We start from the raw sequence: 20,345 nt of genomic DNA, 5'->3' as shown, positions 1-20,345 counted from the left end.
ACATAGCCTATTTAAGATGGGCCTACATGAAAAAATAAACAATATTAAGAGATCAGGGGCAATATATCCGAGGCTTATGCTTTATTTTCAAATACAAACAACAAAATATATATTAAAAAAAAATATAAAGCAAGCTCACGACCAGAAGTATTGCGTAACGCTGCTATTTTTGGCGAGCGAAAGACAAACCGTCATACACGGATCAGGTTTACCCCAGGTAACCCCAGAAACCACGGATTGAGATTAGACTACTGTCCTACATATTATGATGTTGTTGTCTCTGACTCTGTATTAACACAGACTTCATCCCTGTTGACTGTGTTAGCCCTGAAACATGACGGTCACCGCCATGGATCGACCTCAACCTGGTGTTCAGCAGTTTAGCCAATTCGCCATGTACGTCTACACAAACGTTCGGATTTCAAGAATACAGTGCTTACTGAAAGCTCACGGATGTCACCATATGGTACGCTTAAGCAGAATTATCCATATCTTCCGTATTGTTTAATAAAAAGCATTTTAATCCGTTCAGTCACCATTTTCTAAAATACTTTCAATGTAACAGAATGCAGTACACCCTCCAACCGATGGGGACACGTAATTGAAACGAATTGAAAGTGAGGAAAAATCCGAGAAAATGGCCGCCGATCGGATTAAAATGTTTTTTTATTAAATTAATACGGAAGATACGGGTAATTCTTCTTGAGCGTACCACATTGTGATATCTATGAGCCTTCAGTAAATACTTTGTTTTTTTAATGTGAACGTTTGTGTAGACGTAGGTGGTTAATTGGCTAAACGGCTTCAAACCATGCAAAACTAATTCCATGACGGTCCTGAGATACGACCGTCATGTTTCAGGGCTAGCCTGTTACTGAGTACTGGCTGTGTAATAATCGGTCCAAAAGCTGCTCCAAAGCTCACGACAGCCTCCATCCATATCACCTGCAAATAGCGGTCACTCAACATCTATTATAGGATCCAGTGAAATAAAGGAACTTACTGTGAGCGCCGGTGTCCACCGTCATTGTGTGTCTAGGTATCTCTGTCAGGCTGCGCGCAGATCAGATCGCTGTTATTGTTTTACCGTGCAGTGGATCTAAAAGCATGTACACTGTTGACAGCAGCAGGGCGACTTGTGATTGGTGGACAAGTGACCAGCTGACCACCACCACCACCGGGAGAGAGAAAGAGAGAGAGAGGCCCTTCAGTAGAGTGTGTTATAATGTTGTTTTTCGGTCAGGGTTTTGTAAGACACCTCAGTCTCACCACATGTATTCAGGTGAAAGTTGAAAAACAGCGTGGAAGCAGTCAGTGACCTCTACATGTTTTTTTCTTTCATTCCAGGTCTACAGAGAAAAAAGAAGAATCTATAGAATCTATCTAGAATAGGTGGGCCTATTCTAATTTTAGATATAGGCCTACATTGCGCATGCAGTGAAATTATTCAAAACCTTTTTTTACAGCTCATAAACTCCAAAATCCATATTACACCAAAACACTCAAAACAAGGATTTATAATACATAAATGAGTCAGAGTTGCTTGAAGTCCAGTACAGTCACTGCACTTCAAGCAACTTCTGGACTTCAAGCAAACTTCACACTAACAGGACTCCAGTAATGTGAAGTTTCCACAGTCAGTGATGATTTGGGGTGCTGTTGGAATCAGCATGCTTTTTTACACAATAGGCCCATTCTATTGTTTTCAGATGAATCTGTATAAGGAGGAAGGAAATAAATATGAAAGAAAATATATAGCCTAAATCCATTTGAGGTGAGAAAATAATAGCCTAGTTCTTATATTACTGTTAGCTAGGCCTATTTTCAAGTTAATGCTGGCATAGCACAACTTCAGCACTTTGTAGGCTCTATAAATCTATAAAGCTATAAAGCTCACAAAGCGACACAATGCAACACTTTGTGAGTTTGTAGATCTGCTATTTTCAAAATGTTCTTGAAAACTTGTGAAATGGGACTGCGTAATAATGACTACTTTTACCTTTGTACTTATCTGAAGTAGCCTACATTTTTAATACCGAACTTGTAACCTACTTTACTTAGACTATTTCTACAATGATACTTTTACTGAAGATTTTTTTTTTTTTTGTAGGACCAATTTTTCCACCACTGGAAACAAGTCCTCAGGACTTTTTTCTTATCGTTATAGCCTCAATGTACCTCATGCTGTTTACATTTCTGATTGATTGATTGATTGAAGAGTTTATTAGCAGTTTGCAGTAGAAAAAAAGTATCAATTTCATGACAGCACAAATCACTGGTACAAGGTCAACTAAAAGTAAGCTTTATTACGGCTTATTTACACAGGAACCACTTTATGTATCTCAAATAACATTGAAAGACAGACAGATAGAACATAGTACTTTACATAGGATAACATCAATTACAAAAGCAGAAAAAGGATAACATCAAGTACAAAAGCAGAAAAAGGGGAGAAAAAAAGGGGTGGTGGAAGCATGGGGGCTTAGGCTATTTACAAGTCTCGAGTAGCAGCCGCCTGAAGGTGACTTTTCATTCCAATTTTGAAGGAGGCTAGGGATTTGCACTCCTTTAAGGCTTGCGGAAGGGCGTTCCACATGTTGGTGGTATAGCAGGAGAACGAATTAGAGCCTTGTTTAGTGTTAAATCTACTAATAAAGTATTCAATCAATCAAAACATATACACTATATGAGCCTGGGCTTGATTGATTGATTGAATAATTTATTAGAAGTTTGCTTAGGAAAGGTACAGTTTCATGACAGTTCACTGGCACAAGGTCAACTAAAGGGATAAGCTCAAGTAAGCCTAGAATTATTTAAATTTAGATCCTTTTTTTAACTTGTGTAACATTGAATGACAAACAGATAAACACAGTATAGCCTACTATGAAGAGAAAAGAAAAACGGTCATAAGAACACAATGCTAGTTGATAGCACAACCTTTTCAGTGCTTGTGTTCTAATGGCAGAATAAGACCCACTGAGCAATACAGGCCTACTGTAGATTTGTTCTGAACCAAAATGCTCAAAACACCTTCAGCATTCCCATGATGAGTGTCCTTGACCCCCAGATAACCTATGGGTCATTACAGCTGGGTTGAAGATGTTCTATTAGGTCTGTTGTGTAAAATAGCATGTGCGCGCAAGCACGCGCACGCACGCACACACACACACACACACACACACACACACACACACACACACACACACACACACACACACACACACACACACACACACACACACACAGGAAGCAGATTATGTCCCATGAGGCTCCCATCTGAAGAGACGTTTGTTCTTAGACACTAGATATGACTTGCATATCGCATTGTATAACACTTCTTTCCAACAGGGGAGAGAGCAGTAATCTGAGTCAACATGAAGCATTAGGCTAGTTGTAAAACAACTTTTATTTGCTAGGCACCCCCTAGTTGTCTGTCAAGTATTTATCTAGTATTATAGGCTTACAGGATGTAGTCTACAGTATACATGAGTGGCAATTTAGAAAAACAACTTAAAGTGTAAACTTAGTAAATGGACTGCATTTATAGCACTTTTCTCCAACGCGCTTTATGCTGTACTACACACACACACACACACACACACACACGCGCACACACGCACACACGCACACACCCACAGCGGAGGAAACCATGATGCAAGGCACCAAAAGGCCGAAGGCCATAAAGGAGTGTGGATCACTAGCATCCTTTAAAATTGCCCTGAAAAACCACTTACAGGCAGCAGCCGTTCGCAAAACTAACCTAGCCCAACCCTACCCTCCCCTGCCCCTTCTTTGTATATACTTAGTGTTTGTTTAGACTTACTGTTTTCTTTTTCTTTTTTTGTTCTCTCATTTTATTTTATTTACATATCTACTGCATAGTACTGTGTTCTATTCGTCTGTCATTCAATGTTATATGAGATACTTAAATGGTTTCCTGTGGAAATAAGCTTAGTCTTTTCATGGATCTCCTTTTAGTAGACCTTGTACCAGTGAACTGTACCGTCATGAAACTGTACCTTTTCCTATGCAAACTTCTAATAAAGTCTTCAATCAATCAATCAATCAAACCAACCTGCTCATCGGGAGCAGTTAGGGGTTCAGTGTCTTGCTCAAGGAAACTTTGGTACATAGAACCTGGAACCTTTGGATTCCAAGATGGACGCTCTACCTCCTGAGCCCCTTCTGACCAACAAAGCCCAACACTTAGTAGTGTTGCACTGTGGCATATATTCTACAAGTCTCTGGAAGGCTGGAATGGAGGGATGGAACACCAACCAAATAATTAATTTGTTGATTTGAAGCACTGACTGTTGACCACGTCGGTCAACAATCTCTGATTGGTGTTTAATTGCATTCATTCATATCTGGTTGGTGACTGTGAAGACCAAAGCATTTGATTCACGTCATTTTCCTCAAACCATTCAGTGACCCCTTGTGACCTGTGGATGTCATCCTGGAAGAGAGGAGACCCCTCCAGGATCAGGATGGAAGTGTTTACATCATAGGATAAAGCTGATCACTCAGAATAACTTATACAGTGACCTTGCCCAAGCCATGCTAGGGAAAAGCCCCCCACAGCATAATGGGAATGCTCCCTGTGAAGCATTCAGACCTGAACCATTCTAATGGTGTATGCCAGTGGTTCTCTCAAACGGTTTCAAGTCACGGTGACAGAGACCTCCATGAAAGATGTTCTTAAAACATTTCGAGTACATATTATTTATAATTCCCCTCACCAGATCTACAAGCACCAATTGAAACATGTCCAAAAGCTTTTTTGAGGTGTTAATCCTTTCAGCTGACCATGTGGCCTACCAGTGAACTATACTGTCATGACACTGTACCCTTTCTTATGCAAACTTCTAATAGTCTTCAATCAATTAATTTAATCAATTTTCAAATATAAGATTGAATTGGTTAAACATATTTTTGATGCTAAATTAACAAACCTTGCTGGGGACCCCCTGGAACCCCCTCAAGGACCCCTGGTCCTGGAGAACCTCTGGTTTATGACACACATTATTAATAGTCAGTCTGTTGGTAAATGCAATGTCAGATGGCACCACCCTGTGGCATCATTTGGCATTGCATTTACCATCTGACAAATGGCATTACAACATGGATTCTCTCTGTGTGTGTGTGTGTGTGTGTGTGTGTGTGTGTGTGTGTGTGTGTGTGTGTGTGTGTGTGTGTGTGTGTGTGTGTGTGTGTGTGTGTGTGTGTGTGTGTGTGTGTGTGTGTGTGTGTGTGTGTGTGTGTGTGTGTGTGTCTGTCTGTCTGTCTGTCTGTCTGTCTGTCTGTCTGTCTGTCTGTCTGTCTGTCTGTCTGTCTGTCTGTCTGTCTGTCTGTCTGTCTGTCTGTCTGTCTGTCTGTCTGTCTGTCTGTCTGTCTGTCTGTCTGTCTGTCTGTCTGTCTGTCTGTCTGTCTGTCTGTCTGTCTGTCTGTCTGTCTGTCTGTCTGTCTGTCTGTCTGTCTGTCTGTCTGTCTGTCTGTCTGTCTGTCTGTCTGTCTGTCTGTCTGTCTCTCTCTCTGTTTAAATTTCCCTCCATTAAATCTCTCACCTTGGGCCAAGGGGGCTCCTGGTGTGCATGTCTCACTACCTTCTCCCCAATCCCCATCTGTGGTTGCTCCTTAACCCATATGCATCTGTGCATGACCTAGCTTCAGCTTAAAGGGGAAATTCAGACCAAAACATATCCCCCCACACTCCTTGTCCAGCCTCCAGGCATTGATTCATTCTATGGAATTTATTTCACAACCGAAACCAACAGTGTCTTTATAGCAGAGTGGCCTGAGAGGCCTGAAATCATAAAAATCTCCCCATCCAAAGGGAATTATCCTTTAGGATAGTGGTTAAGATGTTTGGCTTTAGTGTCCACAGTGTTTCTTGTTTGTCGAGTCTTTGCCGTGTCTAACTAGACGGAGTACAAGTGACTGTATTAGACTGTATTGGCAAGCTGGAATGTTATTGTCCAGTGGCACAGTGGCGCATTCGGTGGAGCTGTCGCCTCACACAAGATCTGTGTTCAATTCCCGCCGAGGACGCTGTGGGCGTGTTCTCTCCTCCGCATCACCAGTGCCCATACCCTAGTGGGATTGGCGAAAGGGCCATTCTGTCTGTTCTCTTTGTGTCCTAGACTACGGTTGGTACCATCACAAAAACACTTTCAGTAATCCTGGTCTCTATACTATCTCCCCCTGGTCAGCCGGGGCACCTTATGGAAGGGAAAAGGAACTGGTTGGAATAATGTGTTCCTTCCATACACTACGTCCAAACGGGGAAACTCCCCCTTGTCAGGTGCAAAGAAGCGGCTTGGACTCCTCATGCATAGAAGGAAGCATGAGCATGAGTCCGTTGCTCTCTCCAGGTTGAGAGAGTGTAGTGCCCAGGATTACATTAGACAACTGACACTGGGTGAAGAAATGGGTTACAAAAGTCGATAAAAATGTTGTACAAAAATAAATGTTATTGTCAGAGACAATTGGGGCCATGTACATAGGCTAGGACAGAACATTGTGAAATGAGACAGTAGTGACATCTGCAAATATTTGCAAAGAGTGTGCTCATCGGCTGGGCTGGTCTGAGCACTCCGATTCTATGCTTCAGGACTGTTTCTAACACACAGACTGGGAGATGTTTCGACACGCCTCTGAGAATAATATCAACAAGTTCCCAGGCTCGTCGTTGGATTAATCAGTAAGTGCATAGAAGACGACGTACCATGACACAAGGACCTATCCAAAGCAAAAGTGTTGGATCAAAAGCAAGTCTGTGCAGCGTTGCATGCACGAGATGCTTCCTTTAGATCCAGAAATCTGGGTTCTACCCACGACCGCGCTGACCTCCAGAGAGCCATCAGGAAAGCTAAATGGGAATATAGGACTAAGCTGGAAGACCAGTTCAAGAATGGGGATGCGAGGAGCGTGTGGCAAGGGCCCTGGGAAATAACGGCCTTCAGAGGGCGAACTAGAAGCACAGAGACAGACAGACAGCACCAACACCAAACCACCAGAGCCTGTACCGCCACAGGAGGCCAGCCCATTATCCATCTGGATGGCAGATGTGCGTAAGGCAGGGTTCCCCAATAGGCGGCCCGCGGGCCATTTGCGGCCCGCGGGGGGCTACTGTCTGGCCCCCACCAACCCCAGTAATAATAGTGGTATAAGAGCAGCAACAACACTAGTATATCGTCGTTGTCGGGTGGAAATCTCCTATCTCCAAATGTGTACGTTCTTTCGCAAATCATACAAGGCCGTCGCACAAAAGTAGTGAAAACAGCAGAGGCTGTTTTCACTAGTTTAAATCATTTTTAAAATGACGAACGCCCCCTGCAATGTTGTGGCCCTCGGCTTGGTACCCTAGAAATAATTCGGCCCTTGGGGAAAAATAATTTGGGAACCCTGGCGTAAGGCCTTCATGCAATTGAACACCTGTAAAGCGGCAGGCTCCGATGGCATACCAGGTCGTGTCCTCAAAGTCTGTGCACACCAATGGGCTGGTGTGTTTGTAGATATCTTTAACCTCTCCCTCTCCTAAGCTGGCTTCAAAATGTCCACCATTGTACCAGTCCCAAAGTGTGCTAACACATCACGCCACAATGACTGGGGACTTGTTGCCCTAACCCCAGTCGTCAGCAAGTGTTTTGGAGGTTGGTAAGAGATTATATCTGCTCTGTGCTGGATCCATGGCAATTTGCCTACCAGCAAAATAGATCTACCGATGATGCAGTGGCCATGGCTCTCCACGCCACCCTCATGCACTGGATAAGAGGTTGTGGACTTCAGCACAATTGTTCCTGCAAGACTCGACATTAAGCTCAGAGACCTATAGGCCTGCACCCGACCATGTGCAGCTGGATCGAGCCGTTGTCAGGTGGTGCGAACGGGAAATATAACATCTGATCCAATGACCCTAAATACTGGTGCACCCCAGGGCTGTGTGCTCAGCCCCATCCTCCCTGTAACGTGACTGTATGACCATGCACGGCTGCAATAGCAGCGAATAGCCCATGTGATCCATGCTATAACCCAGCCAATACTGATTATCTTTTTACCGGCTTTTCAACTGTTTTCAAATGGTAAATGGTGCATTTATATAGAGCCTTTATCCAAGGTGCTTTACATAGATTGTGCATTACATTCACCCATTCACACACACATTCATACACCGATGGCAGAGGAAACCATGCAAGGCACCAACCTGCTCACCGGGAGCAACTAGGGGTTCAGAGTCTTGCTCAAGGACTCGAACTGGGAACCCTTCAGGAACCCTCCGTGTTCTAATGACGGTTTCTCTACACCTGAGCAACTGCCGGACAGTGGTTCTCAACCAGTGGTCCGTCCTGGAGGGAGTTCCTGGTGGTCCCCTGCTAAATGACGGAGAGTTGGTAACCAAACGGAACCTTACAGAACTCAACTCTTGAGCGTGTTAAAACTCTCAAGAGTTAAATTATTGTTGAACATCTGCATTACTTCATTTACAAGAAGTCTACATAGAGAATGTAGTGGAATTGCTATTTGATCAACATTTGCCTGTTATCTCTCCTATGGTACCAACATCAATACAGCATGGAATTGTTATCTCTCCAATGGTACCAACATCAATACAGCATGTTTATCTCTCCTATGGTACCAACAAACATCAATACAGCATGTTTATCTCTCCAATGGTACCAACATCAATACAGCATGTTTATCTCTCCTATGGTACCAACATCAATACAGCATGTTTATCTCTCCTATGGTACCAACATCAATACAGCATGTTTATCTCTCCTATGGTACCAACATCAATACAGCATGTTTATCTCTCCTATGGTACCAACATCAATACAGCATCTCTCCTATGGTACCAACATCAATACAGCATGTTTATCTCTCCTATGGTACCAACATCAATACTGCATGTTTATCTCTCCTATGGTACCAACATCAATACAGCATGGAATTGTTATCTCTCCTATGGTACCAACATCAATACAGCATGTTTATCTCTCCTATGGTACCAACATCAATACAGCATGTTTATCTCTCCTATGGTACCAACATCAATACAGCATGTTTATCTCTCCTATGGTACCAACATCAATACAGCATGGAATTGTTATCTCTCCTATGGTACCAACATCAATACAGCATGTTTATCTCTCCTATGGTACCAACATCAATACAGCATATCTCCTATGGTACCAACATCAGTACAGCATGGAATTGTTATATCTTCTATGGTACCAACATCTGTACAGCATGGAATTGTAGAAAAGGAACACAATATAAAAGGTTGAAAACCACCGGTATAAACAGTGGTGGGAAAAGTACATGTTTTACTTTAAGTAAAAGTATCAATACTGCAATGTAGAAATACTCAAGTAAAAGTCCGGAATTCATAATTTACTTGAGTAAAAGTATAAAAGTATCTGCATCAAAATGTACTTAAAGTACCAAAAGTAAAAGCAATCATTGTGCAGAATGTCCCATTTCAAGTTTTCAAATGTATGAACAAGCTCACAATGCTTTGCATTGTGAGCTTGTAGATCTACTATTTTCAAATGGCCAAAGTGTATAAAGGGGTGAAGTGGTTAATGTGTATTATGTAATAATCAAAATCTATAAATTAACTAAAGTTGTCAAATACTTGTAGTGAAGTAAAAGTAGCTACACATTTGCCTCTGAGATGTAGTGGAATAGAAGTAAAAATATAAGAAAGTACAAATATTTCTACTTAAGTACAATAGCCTATAAGTAGGCTAAATGTACAGTTTAGCTGTTGCCTGCAGCAGGGGACCGACCAACCGGTGGGAGGGACTTATGCTGGTTGCACACAGACATCAGTCATTATAGACTGTGGAGAAAATGATTAGACATCCATCCTTCATGGAGACAAAACGATGTTCTTTACAACGTTAACGGATCTATTTTATTTTATTTGTGGATGCTTTAATGTTTAATTTGAACTTTGAAGAACATCACATACGTCAGTAGGCCTAGCAGTGGCTGCACATCATTTAAGGTGAGTTAACACCGTCAAATAAATAGCCTAATGGAAATGTTTTTAATTGTCACAAATGTACGTATTTTATGCTGAAGTGCAAAGTGTAAGTATGGTAATAATATAGCCCAACTTATCCTGTAGCCTACATAGCATGCAGTTATCTGGACACATTTGACTGTTGACATTTTCAGTTCACACTGCTGCCTTGGAAAAGTGAAAGTGATGGCCTATTTTTTTCTATCCAACAGAATAGCCTAAACAATCTATTTGACCGTGTAAAATACTTTGATTGGCAAAAAGTATAGTCAGTAGTCTATGATCATATGTTGGATTGTGTTGGAATATTGCATCATGTGTTTGTTTTTTTTCTTTCCTGCAGGGATGCTATTATTTTGCTTGATGTCAAAGTGAAAGTGAAAGGGAATCAACAGGCCTAAAATTGGCACAGCAAAGTAGCAGACCTACCGAACATCTAGCAGGGTAAGTGTATCTTAATATTTCACATTGTTTTATCTTGTTTATGGATAGACTACTTTTATAAACGTAGACTTGGTTTATTGGATTATCATATACATATGCTATAGGCCTACACATTTGAGCAGTTTACGTAACGGTTTTATTGCGTCATCTAGATTGTCCTTTTTTCCACGTTTTTTTTTGTCATATCAATCAACGAATTTTACCCCAGTCTACCCTAATATTTTTTTACACTGAAGAAGAATCGGTAAAATAGGCTAAATATACAGTAGGCCTATGGGGCTAAAGAAACTTGCTGGTTATCTTTATTCTTGTATACGATTTGATCTGTTATTATTGTGACTAGCCTATAATACATTTCATTTTGTAAATATTTAATTTGAAACAAATCAACTGCATACTGTAGGCCTACTGTTCAACAATTGCAGATAGACTAGTTTTTAGATGTTTTGCGTTTTCTTATGCGCGTGCGTGCGTGCGTGCATGCAAAAAAAGAAAGGGGGGATAATGGCACAATATTAGCAGTGGTGGATAAAATGTTTTACTTAATTTAAGTAAAAGTAGGCTATCAATACTGCAATGCAGAAATAGGTCTACTCTGTGTAACCTAAATGTCTGTAATTCAGTACAAAATTAGGCTACAATTGTAGAAAGTAGGCTAGTCATTATATGCAGAATTACCCATTTCACAAGTCTTTAATATTTGAAAATAGCAGATCTACAAGCTCACAATGCGTCCCACCCCGACGCATTGTGAGCTTGTAGACTGGTTATTTTCAAATGGCCGAAATGTATATAGGGCTGAAGTTGGTAATGTATATTTTGTAATAATAATCTAATAATAATAATAGTAATAATAATAAATCTAAAAATTATCTAGTAAATAAAGTTTTCAAATAATTGTACGGAGTAAGTACAATATTTGCCTCTGAGATGTAGTGGAGTAGAAGTAAAAGTACAGACAATTGGAAATACTGCAGTAAAAATACGTAACAATTGTATACTAACAGTACTTAGGTAAATATACTTACTTTACGCCACTGCACAATAGAGCCGCTAGATGGCGACAAGAGCATACATTTAAATAATCTCACCCCTGATCAAGGAAACTGCAGCAGTTCAGGCAGCACTCTGGTCTGGTTCCCCTTCTAGTTTGCATTGAACAGAATATTTCAAAAAGCCAAATAAGAATGTTCAGAATCAGGCTTAATGGCCAAACACGCTTTATTTAAATTATAACTATGGAATTCTGAATCCAGTTCACAATGACTCTTATGTAGCCTACCGGTACTTATAAACTGCAAGCCTATAGCCTAAACAACACAAGAGCCTAACAGTAGGCCTATTGCACAAAGGATTAGTCGTGGCTGTGGTTACAGTGTGATTGACTAAAGGATATATATGACACCCATTGTCCTGAAGACATGCAAGTAACAATTATGTTACTGTATACTTGCATACCCACAACTTGCTTAAGGACTGTTCCTACTCTCTCCGACCACCGAACATTTTGTCGGAAAGGTCCGGTTCAACTACAAAATGAGGTCACTCGCAACTTCTGAAAAGCATACCCCAAATTAGCAAAAAGTTCGGTGTTCGGAGACAGTATGGTTAGCCCTTCAGTCTCTCCCTCTCCCTCTCTCTCTCTCTCTCTCTCTCTCTCTCTCTCTCTCTCTCTCTCTCTTCGTCCCTCTCTCCCCCCTCCCTCCTTGTCCTTGGTCCACTCAAGACACTGGACAGCATGCATGTTCTCAATTTAAAGACCTAGGCTAGGCCTATTACAATCTGACTTTGATCACATTCTGTCACATTCATATGCACGCAGCACACTGCATAGCGTCTAACTTGTAATAGAAGCGTGCGTGCGAGTAGCAGCCTGCATCAAAACAGGAAACCGGTATTCTTAATTAGGGCAGTGTGGCGGCCCTTGACCTACTTTGCTACATAGTCTGCACTACAGGGCACATTATTGAGCCTGGAAATGACACCTGTCTCCCCCCAGTTGATTGATTGATTCATCAGTAAAGCGCCATTCACAATGAGCACTATATATAACGATAACTATAACTATATTGTTCACCATTGTATTTTTTATTTTAATTTATATAGTAGGTGTGAACTCTGCCATCCACTTGACTTCTTAACTATATTTTTATGGCTCAGTGTGAATGGCCCTTAAGATGTGCAATACATACATTACATAACCATAAAAGCCCCAGTAGCTGTAGTAGCAGTAGTAAAAAAGCAGTAGTAAAAAGATATATTAAGAACTCTAATGTCTGTTGGAAGAGCATTCCTCACTGTGCTGGTATCAGAGTAGAAAGCATCTTCCCCCATGATTGAGTTGAATTTGGGGGGAGACAAGGTCAGAGAGGAGCTCCCTCTGGTGTTATGCCCGAGGCCATCTCTCACTCTAGTGAAGTAGTTTGACTCTGTGAGTGTACAAATGGAACCAAGTGGATGGAACTAAATGTTCTAATTTCCTAACTTTTAATCATTTAGCTGGGGACCCCCTGGAAGCCCCTCAAGGACCCCTGAGGGTCCCCAGACCCCACTTTGAGAACCACTGATACAGCCTATAAGTTTAAGAACATGAACCCAATTGTGGGGGGCGAACAGTAGGCTAAAATAGCCGATCTACAAGCTCCTAATATTGTAACACGGTGAAGAGCTTTTGTGTGGAGGGGGACCCCTGCTACATTTGCCATGTGAAAGTTGCTGTGTAAGCGTTTAAGCCCTACATACACTGTTGTGTTGCGTAACAACCATGAAGAGATTGTATGAGTGCCAGAAGTTTGATTGATGTGCTTGATCCTTTGGCGTGCGAAGACGAGCGCGACAATGTCCTGAGTCACTGAAGCTGTTTGTCAGATTATGAGCTTTCATGTCAATGATACAACATTAGCCTATGCGTGCCGTGCATCTGGAGAGATGAAAGTCACACAGTGAAGTGTGAACGTTTGGTTACACACACTCAGAGCTCAATGATCACCCATGAAGGTTTTTGTTGTTTAGTGACTACAAAAACAAGAGAAACCTTGTATCTCCAAGTTTCAAATGTGTAAATGTTTTCGCAAAGTAAAGCACTGCTTCATCACACAAGGCCATCACTCAAAAGTAGTGAAAACAGCTGATCTACAGTACAAGTCAAGCACACGACGCACCGCGGTGCGAGGCGTTGTGTGATTGTAGATCGGCTGTTTTCACTAGTTTAGATCATTTTAAAAGTGATAAATACAAAACAAACGGTTTTGGACATGCAAGGTTTCCACCCGACAACGACGATTTAATGTTGTGTGGTTATGAGCTTTAAACTAGAGCAGTACTGAGGCGGAGTGACAGTCAACCTTTTTTTCCCCTCATTTTCTCTCTGATAAAAGTTCCTTTTTTGTCTGTCCGTTGCGTGTGAAGCATAACCTGTAAAGAAAACTGATGAATATTAACTAAACCTTTAGTGTCAAATAACCTAAAGACGATAACAGTGTTTGAGTGAGAATGTAAAACTCAAACATTGACCAGAATAAAGAACCCCTTTGGTTTGAACTGTTTGTATAGGTTGGTAATTTGTTACTTTTTCATGTGTAGACGTTTACATTTTACAGGACGTAATTCATGCTTGTTATCATGCTTGTTATCATGTATGCATCTTAGCCTGTGTGTGTGTGTGTGTGTGTGTGTGTGTGTGTGTGTGTGTGTGTGTGTGTGTGTGTGTGTGTGTGTGTGTGTGTGTGTGTGTGTGTGTGTGTGTGTGTGTGTGTGTGTGTGTGAATGAGAAGAATGACTCATTGTGAAACCTGGCTCTAAACTGTATATTTCCTGTCTTGGGGGCGTGCAAGACTTTCAGACTATGTGTCTGAAACTCCTGCTAATGGCAGAAAATCTATGAAAATAAAGCGGGCCGCACTCAGAATAAATCATTTGCCTTGGCTTTAATGATTTGTTTTCATAGTGTACTTTCAACAGTTTAGGTGGTATTAAAAACAAAACAGCAAATCATTCTTTATTTTATTTTTTTATTTTTTTAAGTGTATAGCCATGTACAGAAAGTGGTGACATGATGCAAAAAATCCTGATCATAAGTGCAAAAAAACAGACACTCACACAACTTATCTTAATACACACAGTATAGCTACTCTCAGCAAGCTACATGAATAGCCCAGCTGCAGCTTGCTGTAATACAGTATATAGCCCTGTCATACAGTAGCACAAGTGTAATAAGGATAAAATAAATGTATACACAGTGCATTATGAGAGAATGATTCTCTCCCCTTTATTGCATAAGTCATCCTAAAAGTAAAATATTCTGTTTGGGAAGTCATCATTCGGTTGCCTGTGAACGCTGAACGGCTGTGAGAGTACAAAATAGTTTGTCTAAGGAAAACAAAGCATTGTGATCTTTGGCAGGAGTCGGTGTATATTTTAGCAACAGCAGCTTCCAAGCTGTTAGTTACTGGCTTGCAGCTACTGACAGTTTGAAGGGTCACTTGGCTGAGACTCTGGGAGAAGACGATCACATTATAAAAAAAAGAAAAAAGAAAAGTGCCATAGGGAGTGAATTCCTAAATCCAAAAGGGTTTCGGTTTCTTGTAAATGCCCTGGCTTCTGCTCTAATCAGCAGCAGCACCACCTGCTGGTCAGAGACGGATACAGCAGCCATGTTCTTCACAGTCACGTGGTTTCAAAGAATTAGAAGCTATGCAGATCATACTGTAGTTACCCCAGTGACACAGAGATAAACAATGACTCTTTACTCCACTGTGGCATTTTTATTGGGGTGTTTATGCACTTTTATTGGGCTTGTCTCAAGTTCACACACAGTTTAGAAGGGGTTGTGAAATGAGCTAGTTGAATGAGCTAGTTACTAAAAAAACTAAATAAAAGATAGATAATTAAATCTATGGCTTGATTTTCTTTATCTAGGCTCTTGAACTTTTTTCTTTTTGTTTTTTTTTACCAATTTTGCCCTGGATTCATTGTGTGATAGGGTTTGTGTTGTACTTTAGCATTGGGCCTAATGGCAACAATTTATTAGAGCAGTGTTCAGTATGGGGTGCCATTTAGTGGGGGTTCCAGGGAATGGCAGCAGTTGTGGGAAAAGTACTTGAGTAAAAGTATCAATACTGCAATGTGGAAATACTCTGACAAGTAAAAGTCCGGTATATTAAAAACGTACTTGAGTAAAAGTACAAATGTATTGGTATCAAAATGTTCAAGAAGTAGAAAGTACTCATTATGCAGAATGTCCCCTTTCACAAGTTTTCAAATGTATGAAATGTATAAAGAAAATTCAAATAGCAGATCTACAAGCTCACAATGCATCGTGTGAGCTTGTAGATCGGCTATTTTCAAATGGCTGAAATATATACTGTATATAGGGCTGAATCTATAATATCTATCACACACACACACACACACACAGAGCCGTTAAGCACTTAAAACCTCACAATTGTTCCTGGATGAGCCGATCGACAAGCCCTACGTCGTGTCGGAATGCGATGCGCTGTGGGACTTGTAGATCATCTATTTTCTCCTGAAAGTTTAGATTTATTTCTTAATTTTTTTCCCCATTTTCTCCTAAAATTACCTGACCCAAATTGTGCCACCTGGATGACACACACACACACACACACACACACACACACACACACACACACACACACACACACACACACACACACACACACACACACACACACACAGAGAGAGAGAGAGAGATTAGCCTACATGTTACATGTGTCTACGTTGAAGATGCTGATTGCCCATGTAATAGGGCTTAAGTGGTAATTGTATTGCCTGCCTCTTTTTTTTAATGTTAGTACAGTACACCCCTGGTATTCAGCACTGTCGACAACTGCCGTCCGAAGTTGTATTTCCTGTCAGTTGTTTCCTGCTGCAAATATACCCCCCACCCCCACCCTCCCCCCTCCCCCCATCCCACCCTCTCAACAGAGTTACAGTTTGGCTGAGGCCGCTCTCTTCAGTGCTATTCTCAAAGCACTGTTCAGTGCACTTGGAATATGCTTGCTCAGATAACGTACGGTAGGTTGCATTTAAGAGGGGAGGAGAGAGAGAAAGAGGTGCAGAAAGATATAGCCTAGAGAGAGAAGGGGAGATTCGTGCAAGTTTCGTGTTCAAATTTGTGTTCCGATTTTTCACCTTTTTCAGTTTTTTGGGGAAAGTTGCAAATCTACAAGCTCAGCTTGTAGATTTGCTATAGGTTTAAAGTGCTCAAGCTAAAGCGCTTCTTTTGGACTTGTTTTCATAGACCTGGTTGCTTATTTCTCTCGCACAATCTGGCCACACTGACGCACGCCAGTGTTACATCACATCGTGCATGTTCTTTGTCAGCGGGCCGGTAGATCTCTGCAGCCCCCCGGTTGGTGTCCAGAGACCCTCAATCAACCTCCGTCCCCTCCTCCTCCCACATACCTCATCCCCTATTTGCTCTCTGGCTGATTATTTACTACAGTTGCTTATAGCATAAGGCCATGTGTAGAGCACTCAATGACAATAACTCTTTTTCCTTCTGCAAGGAATTTCCTGACAGCTGCAGAGCTCGAGGAACCTTTTGGTTAAGACTGGTGCGCAAAATGGGGGTACGGTGGCGCAGTGGTTAGCGCTTCGCCTCACAGCTAGAAGGTCCTGGGTTTGATTCCCTCCGGGGGACGCTGTGTGTGCTTGGGGCGTGTTTCTCCCTCCGCGTCATCAGCGCCCACACCCTAGGTGGGGTCGGCGATAGGGCCTTTCTGTGTGGAGTTTGCATGTTCTCCCCGTGTCTCCTAAGGTTGATACCCTCACAAAAACATGCAGAAATCCTGGTCTCAATAATGCCTCCCCCTGGCCAGCCGCGGCACTTGATGGAGGGGAAAGGAACTGGTTGGAATAACGTGTTCCTTCCACGCGCTACGTCCCTCCCGGGGAAATCCCCCCTGTCAGGTGAAAAGAAACAACTTGGACTACTCATGTGTTGAAGGAAGCATGAGGTCAGTCCGTTGTCTCCCCAGGCGCGGCAGAGGGAGAGCAGAGCCCAGGATTACAGGCAACTGGCACTGGGTGAAAATGGTTTGCAAAATCGATAAATGTGATAAAGATTATTAAAAAATAAATAAATAAAAGACTGGAGCGCAAAAGTATGGAATTGCGTAACTGTTGAACACGCGAAGCTCTCCGGTGCTTGAAGCATTTCCTTTGATGTAATTTTATTTATTTATGCTAATACATTGGCAAAGGGTAACGTATCAGTTACAGTTACCCAGGGTAGCCTACTTTATCGTACAACAAAATTTGGACAATAGCTGATCTAGAAGCTCACTACACGTCATGTTGCAAAGCGTTCTGAAGGATTTACACTCCTTTAGGGCCTGTGGTATAGGGTGTTCCTGTCCTCACCTGCACTTCTGTCTTTTCATTGAAGAACAATGACATCCAGACGGTGTGTCACACACTGGAAATAGCAGATCTGGAAGCCCACTAAGGCGTCACCATGCAGTGCGCTGTGAGCTTGTAGATCTGCTATTCTTCCTGCACGACGACACCGGCACGCAAGAGAGGCCTGTACCTTTTCCAGTAAACCAGCTGAGCTAGAGACACACTCTCCCTCCCCTTCTCTCTAGGCTATATCTTTCCGCACCTCTCTCTCTCTCCTCCTCTCTTTCTCGCACACACACGCACGCACACATGCACCAGTGGCGTCAGTTCAGCAAAGGCTAGGGTATGGCAAAGATGGGAGTCCTCATGGAAAAGAGGCATTACATTTTGTATAACACGGTTCTATTGTGAAAATTGCTGATCTACATGCTCACAACGCCTCGCGCTGCGAGGCGTTGTGAGCATGTAGATCGGCTATTTTCACAATGTCTGAAAAAAATGAGTTTTGTCTGTTTTTTACACAGGTTTCTACGGTTTCTTGGGCTGGATATGGCACCCTGGAACGGTTGTTCAAGTGCAGCTAAACTTGGCATGTTAGTAAAAATGCCACAATTAACAATAATGCATTGCACCTGTGCAGCTGACCTGCGGAACCTGGAAATATACCATTTTGTCAAAATGGGGAGAATAAAAGTGTGGAGAATATAATTATAATGCCTTGTTAAAGTGACCATTTTGTTACATTTTGCATTTGTAGTTATTTTACTGTAATTTAACAACATAATAACCAGCACAGATAGACAACGAGACATTCATGGATTTATATTTATTTATAACTTTTATTTCCCCCCCTGGACCCAGGGTATGGCAGCTGCATACCCCTCCCTGCCATACCCAATTGACGCCCCTGGCATGCACACACACACTGTGCCAACACAGACATGCCCACACAACTACCCATCCGCACAACCTGCTTATCAACTGTCCCCACATACTGTAAACAAACTCCGGTTATACCAGTCCAAGTCCATTATCTCCTTCTGTCTCGTCGTACCCATGGCACCATGCTACCGTGTGTAACACACACAACCCTAACCGTAATAAAATAGTCATTAAAGCCAAATACATTTGGGAAAGGCCGAAAAAGAGAGAAAGAAAATCATCAGCTTTTGAAGTACTGCCATAATAGGTGACAAGATGTCAAGACTATATTATAAAACAGTAAAACAATGAATAAATGTAAAAAAGGGAAATGACGTTAAATGCTTGACTACGTAATGATACTATACTTGGATCGAGTGTAGCTTAGTGGGTGGAGTGGCTGTCAGGTGTTCTCTGGTTACACGTTCATACACCCAGTATACATGGTGAGAGTCCCTGAGCAGGACCCTTAAGCCTGTATCAGAGTCGGCACCGCAGTGGAAGGCTATCCACCGCGGTGTAGTGCAGTGTAGTCTTTTTGAGTCATAAAACTACAACGTTAACGCTCAAAAAGACTACACCGCACTCTATCCACCGCGGTGCCGACTCTGATACAGGCTTTATCCCCCAACAGCTCCCCCTCCAGAGCAGCCATCAGCTGGGCGAAGCTGAAACTGAATTTCCTCTGCAGGATTAATAAAGCTTAAGGTTTACCTTTTTATTTTTGACTTTTGACTAATTTTTGACTTTTGACTCAGCTTTTTTGACCTGCACACACCTTGTGTTTCCCATGCATGAGTGCCACGGCTGCCCACTGTTTATGGCTTGTTGACAACAGATGGTGTGTATTGATAAATGAGCAGGAACAAGCCTGTAACCGTCGGTTGTGTTCAATGTAAATACATTGACTGCCAGGTATTCATTAATTCATTTGGTAGCCTCTGCCCCTGAAAAGAATAACCGCGATCATCCATGCTTTAGTTATGGTCCGTAGAAAAGGGCTTGGTTTGACCGAGGAAGGACGCAATCTGGGAAAATAATCTGAGATATATGCATTTTTCTAAAAGTGGACGGAGCAGAGAATTTGGGGATGACGTCATTTTCGGTTGCATTATGGGAAGTGTAGTCCTTGCTTCAACGTTTTCAGGCCAAGGACCCCTTAGCTGAGAGAGAGATGAAGCAGAGACCCCCACTACCTGTTCATAGATTCCATATAGTTTCATTGTTTGACAGAACAATCACCTGTGTATTTTGGGATTCATGTCAATTTGTGTGTTCAGATATTTAACCCCTTGAACCGTCAATACTTAAAAAACTTGACCTTTCACTCTGTTCTTAGTCTGCTCTTCCCCCTTCACCAAACCTATTTGCCGAAAATAGCCAATCTACAAGCTCACAACATTGTGTTACGTTGTGATGCGTCATGAGCATGTAGATCTGTTACTTTTACTGAATGTTTGCTGCAGAATAGGGATACTACTAGTGTTCAAGTGGTTAAAAATGTAACTACACATTCAGAAGCGTGTGCAGAGCTACCATGACATCTTCTTGTGTGTGTGTGTGTGTGTGTGTGTGTGTGTGTGTG

The 20,345-nt window shown here is 41.9% G+C and overlaps 1 protein-coding gene and 1 long non-coding RNA gene across 2 annotated transcripts in view; one reads left to right on the top strand and one right to left on the bottom strand.

Moving 5' to 3' along the window:
* The window catches only part of faxdc2 (fatty acid hydroxylase domain containing 2), a 35,264-nt gene extending 34,094 nt beyond the window's left edge, over nt 1–1,170 (bottom strand). The window contains exon 1 of the mRNA XM_080749847.1: nt 1,004–1,170. Within this exon, the coding sequence (XP_080605973.1) occupies nt 1,004–1,028 (25 nt within the window). The 5' untranslated portion in view covers nt 1,029–1,170. The remainder of the gene's footprint in view (nt 1–1,003) is intronic.
* Nucleotides 1,171–9,877: 8,707 nt separating this feature from the next.
* Nucleotides 9,878–20,345, top strand: part of LOC308304221 — a 34,991-nt gene continuing 24,523 nt past the window's right edge. Inside the window, exons 1-2 of the long non-coding RNA XR_013963046.1 lie at nt 9,878–10,012; nt 10,374–10,474. This is a non-coding gene — a long non-coding RNA (uncharacterized lncRNA). The remainder of the gene's footprint in view (nt 10,013–10,373; nt 10,475–20,345) is intronic.

This window comes from Nannobrachium achirus (assembly GCF_963921795.1).
Source record: "Nannobrachium achirus genome assembly, chromosome: 19".
Classification (NCBI taxonomy): domain Eukaryota; kingdom Metazoa; phylum Chordata; class Actinopteri; order Myctophiformes; family Myctophidae; genus Nannobrachium; species Nannobrachium achirus.
This window is presented reverse-complemented; position numbering and strand designations above follow the sequence as displayed.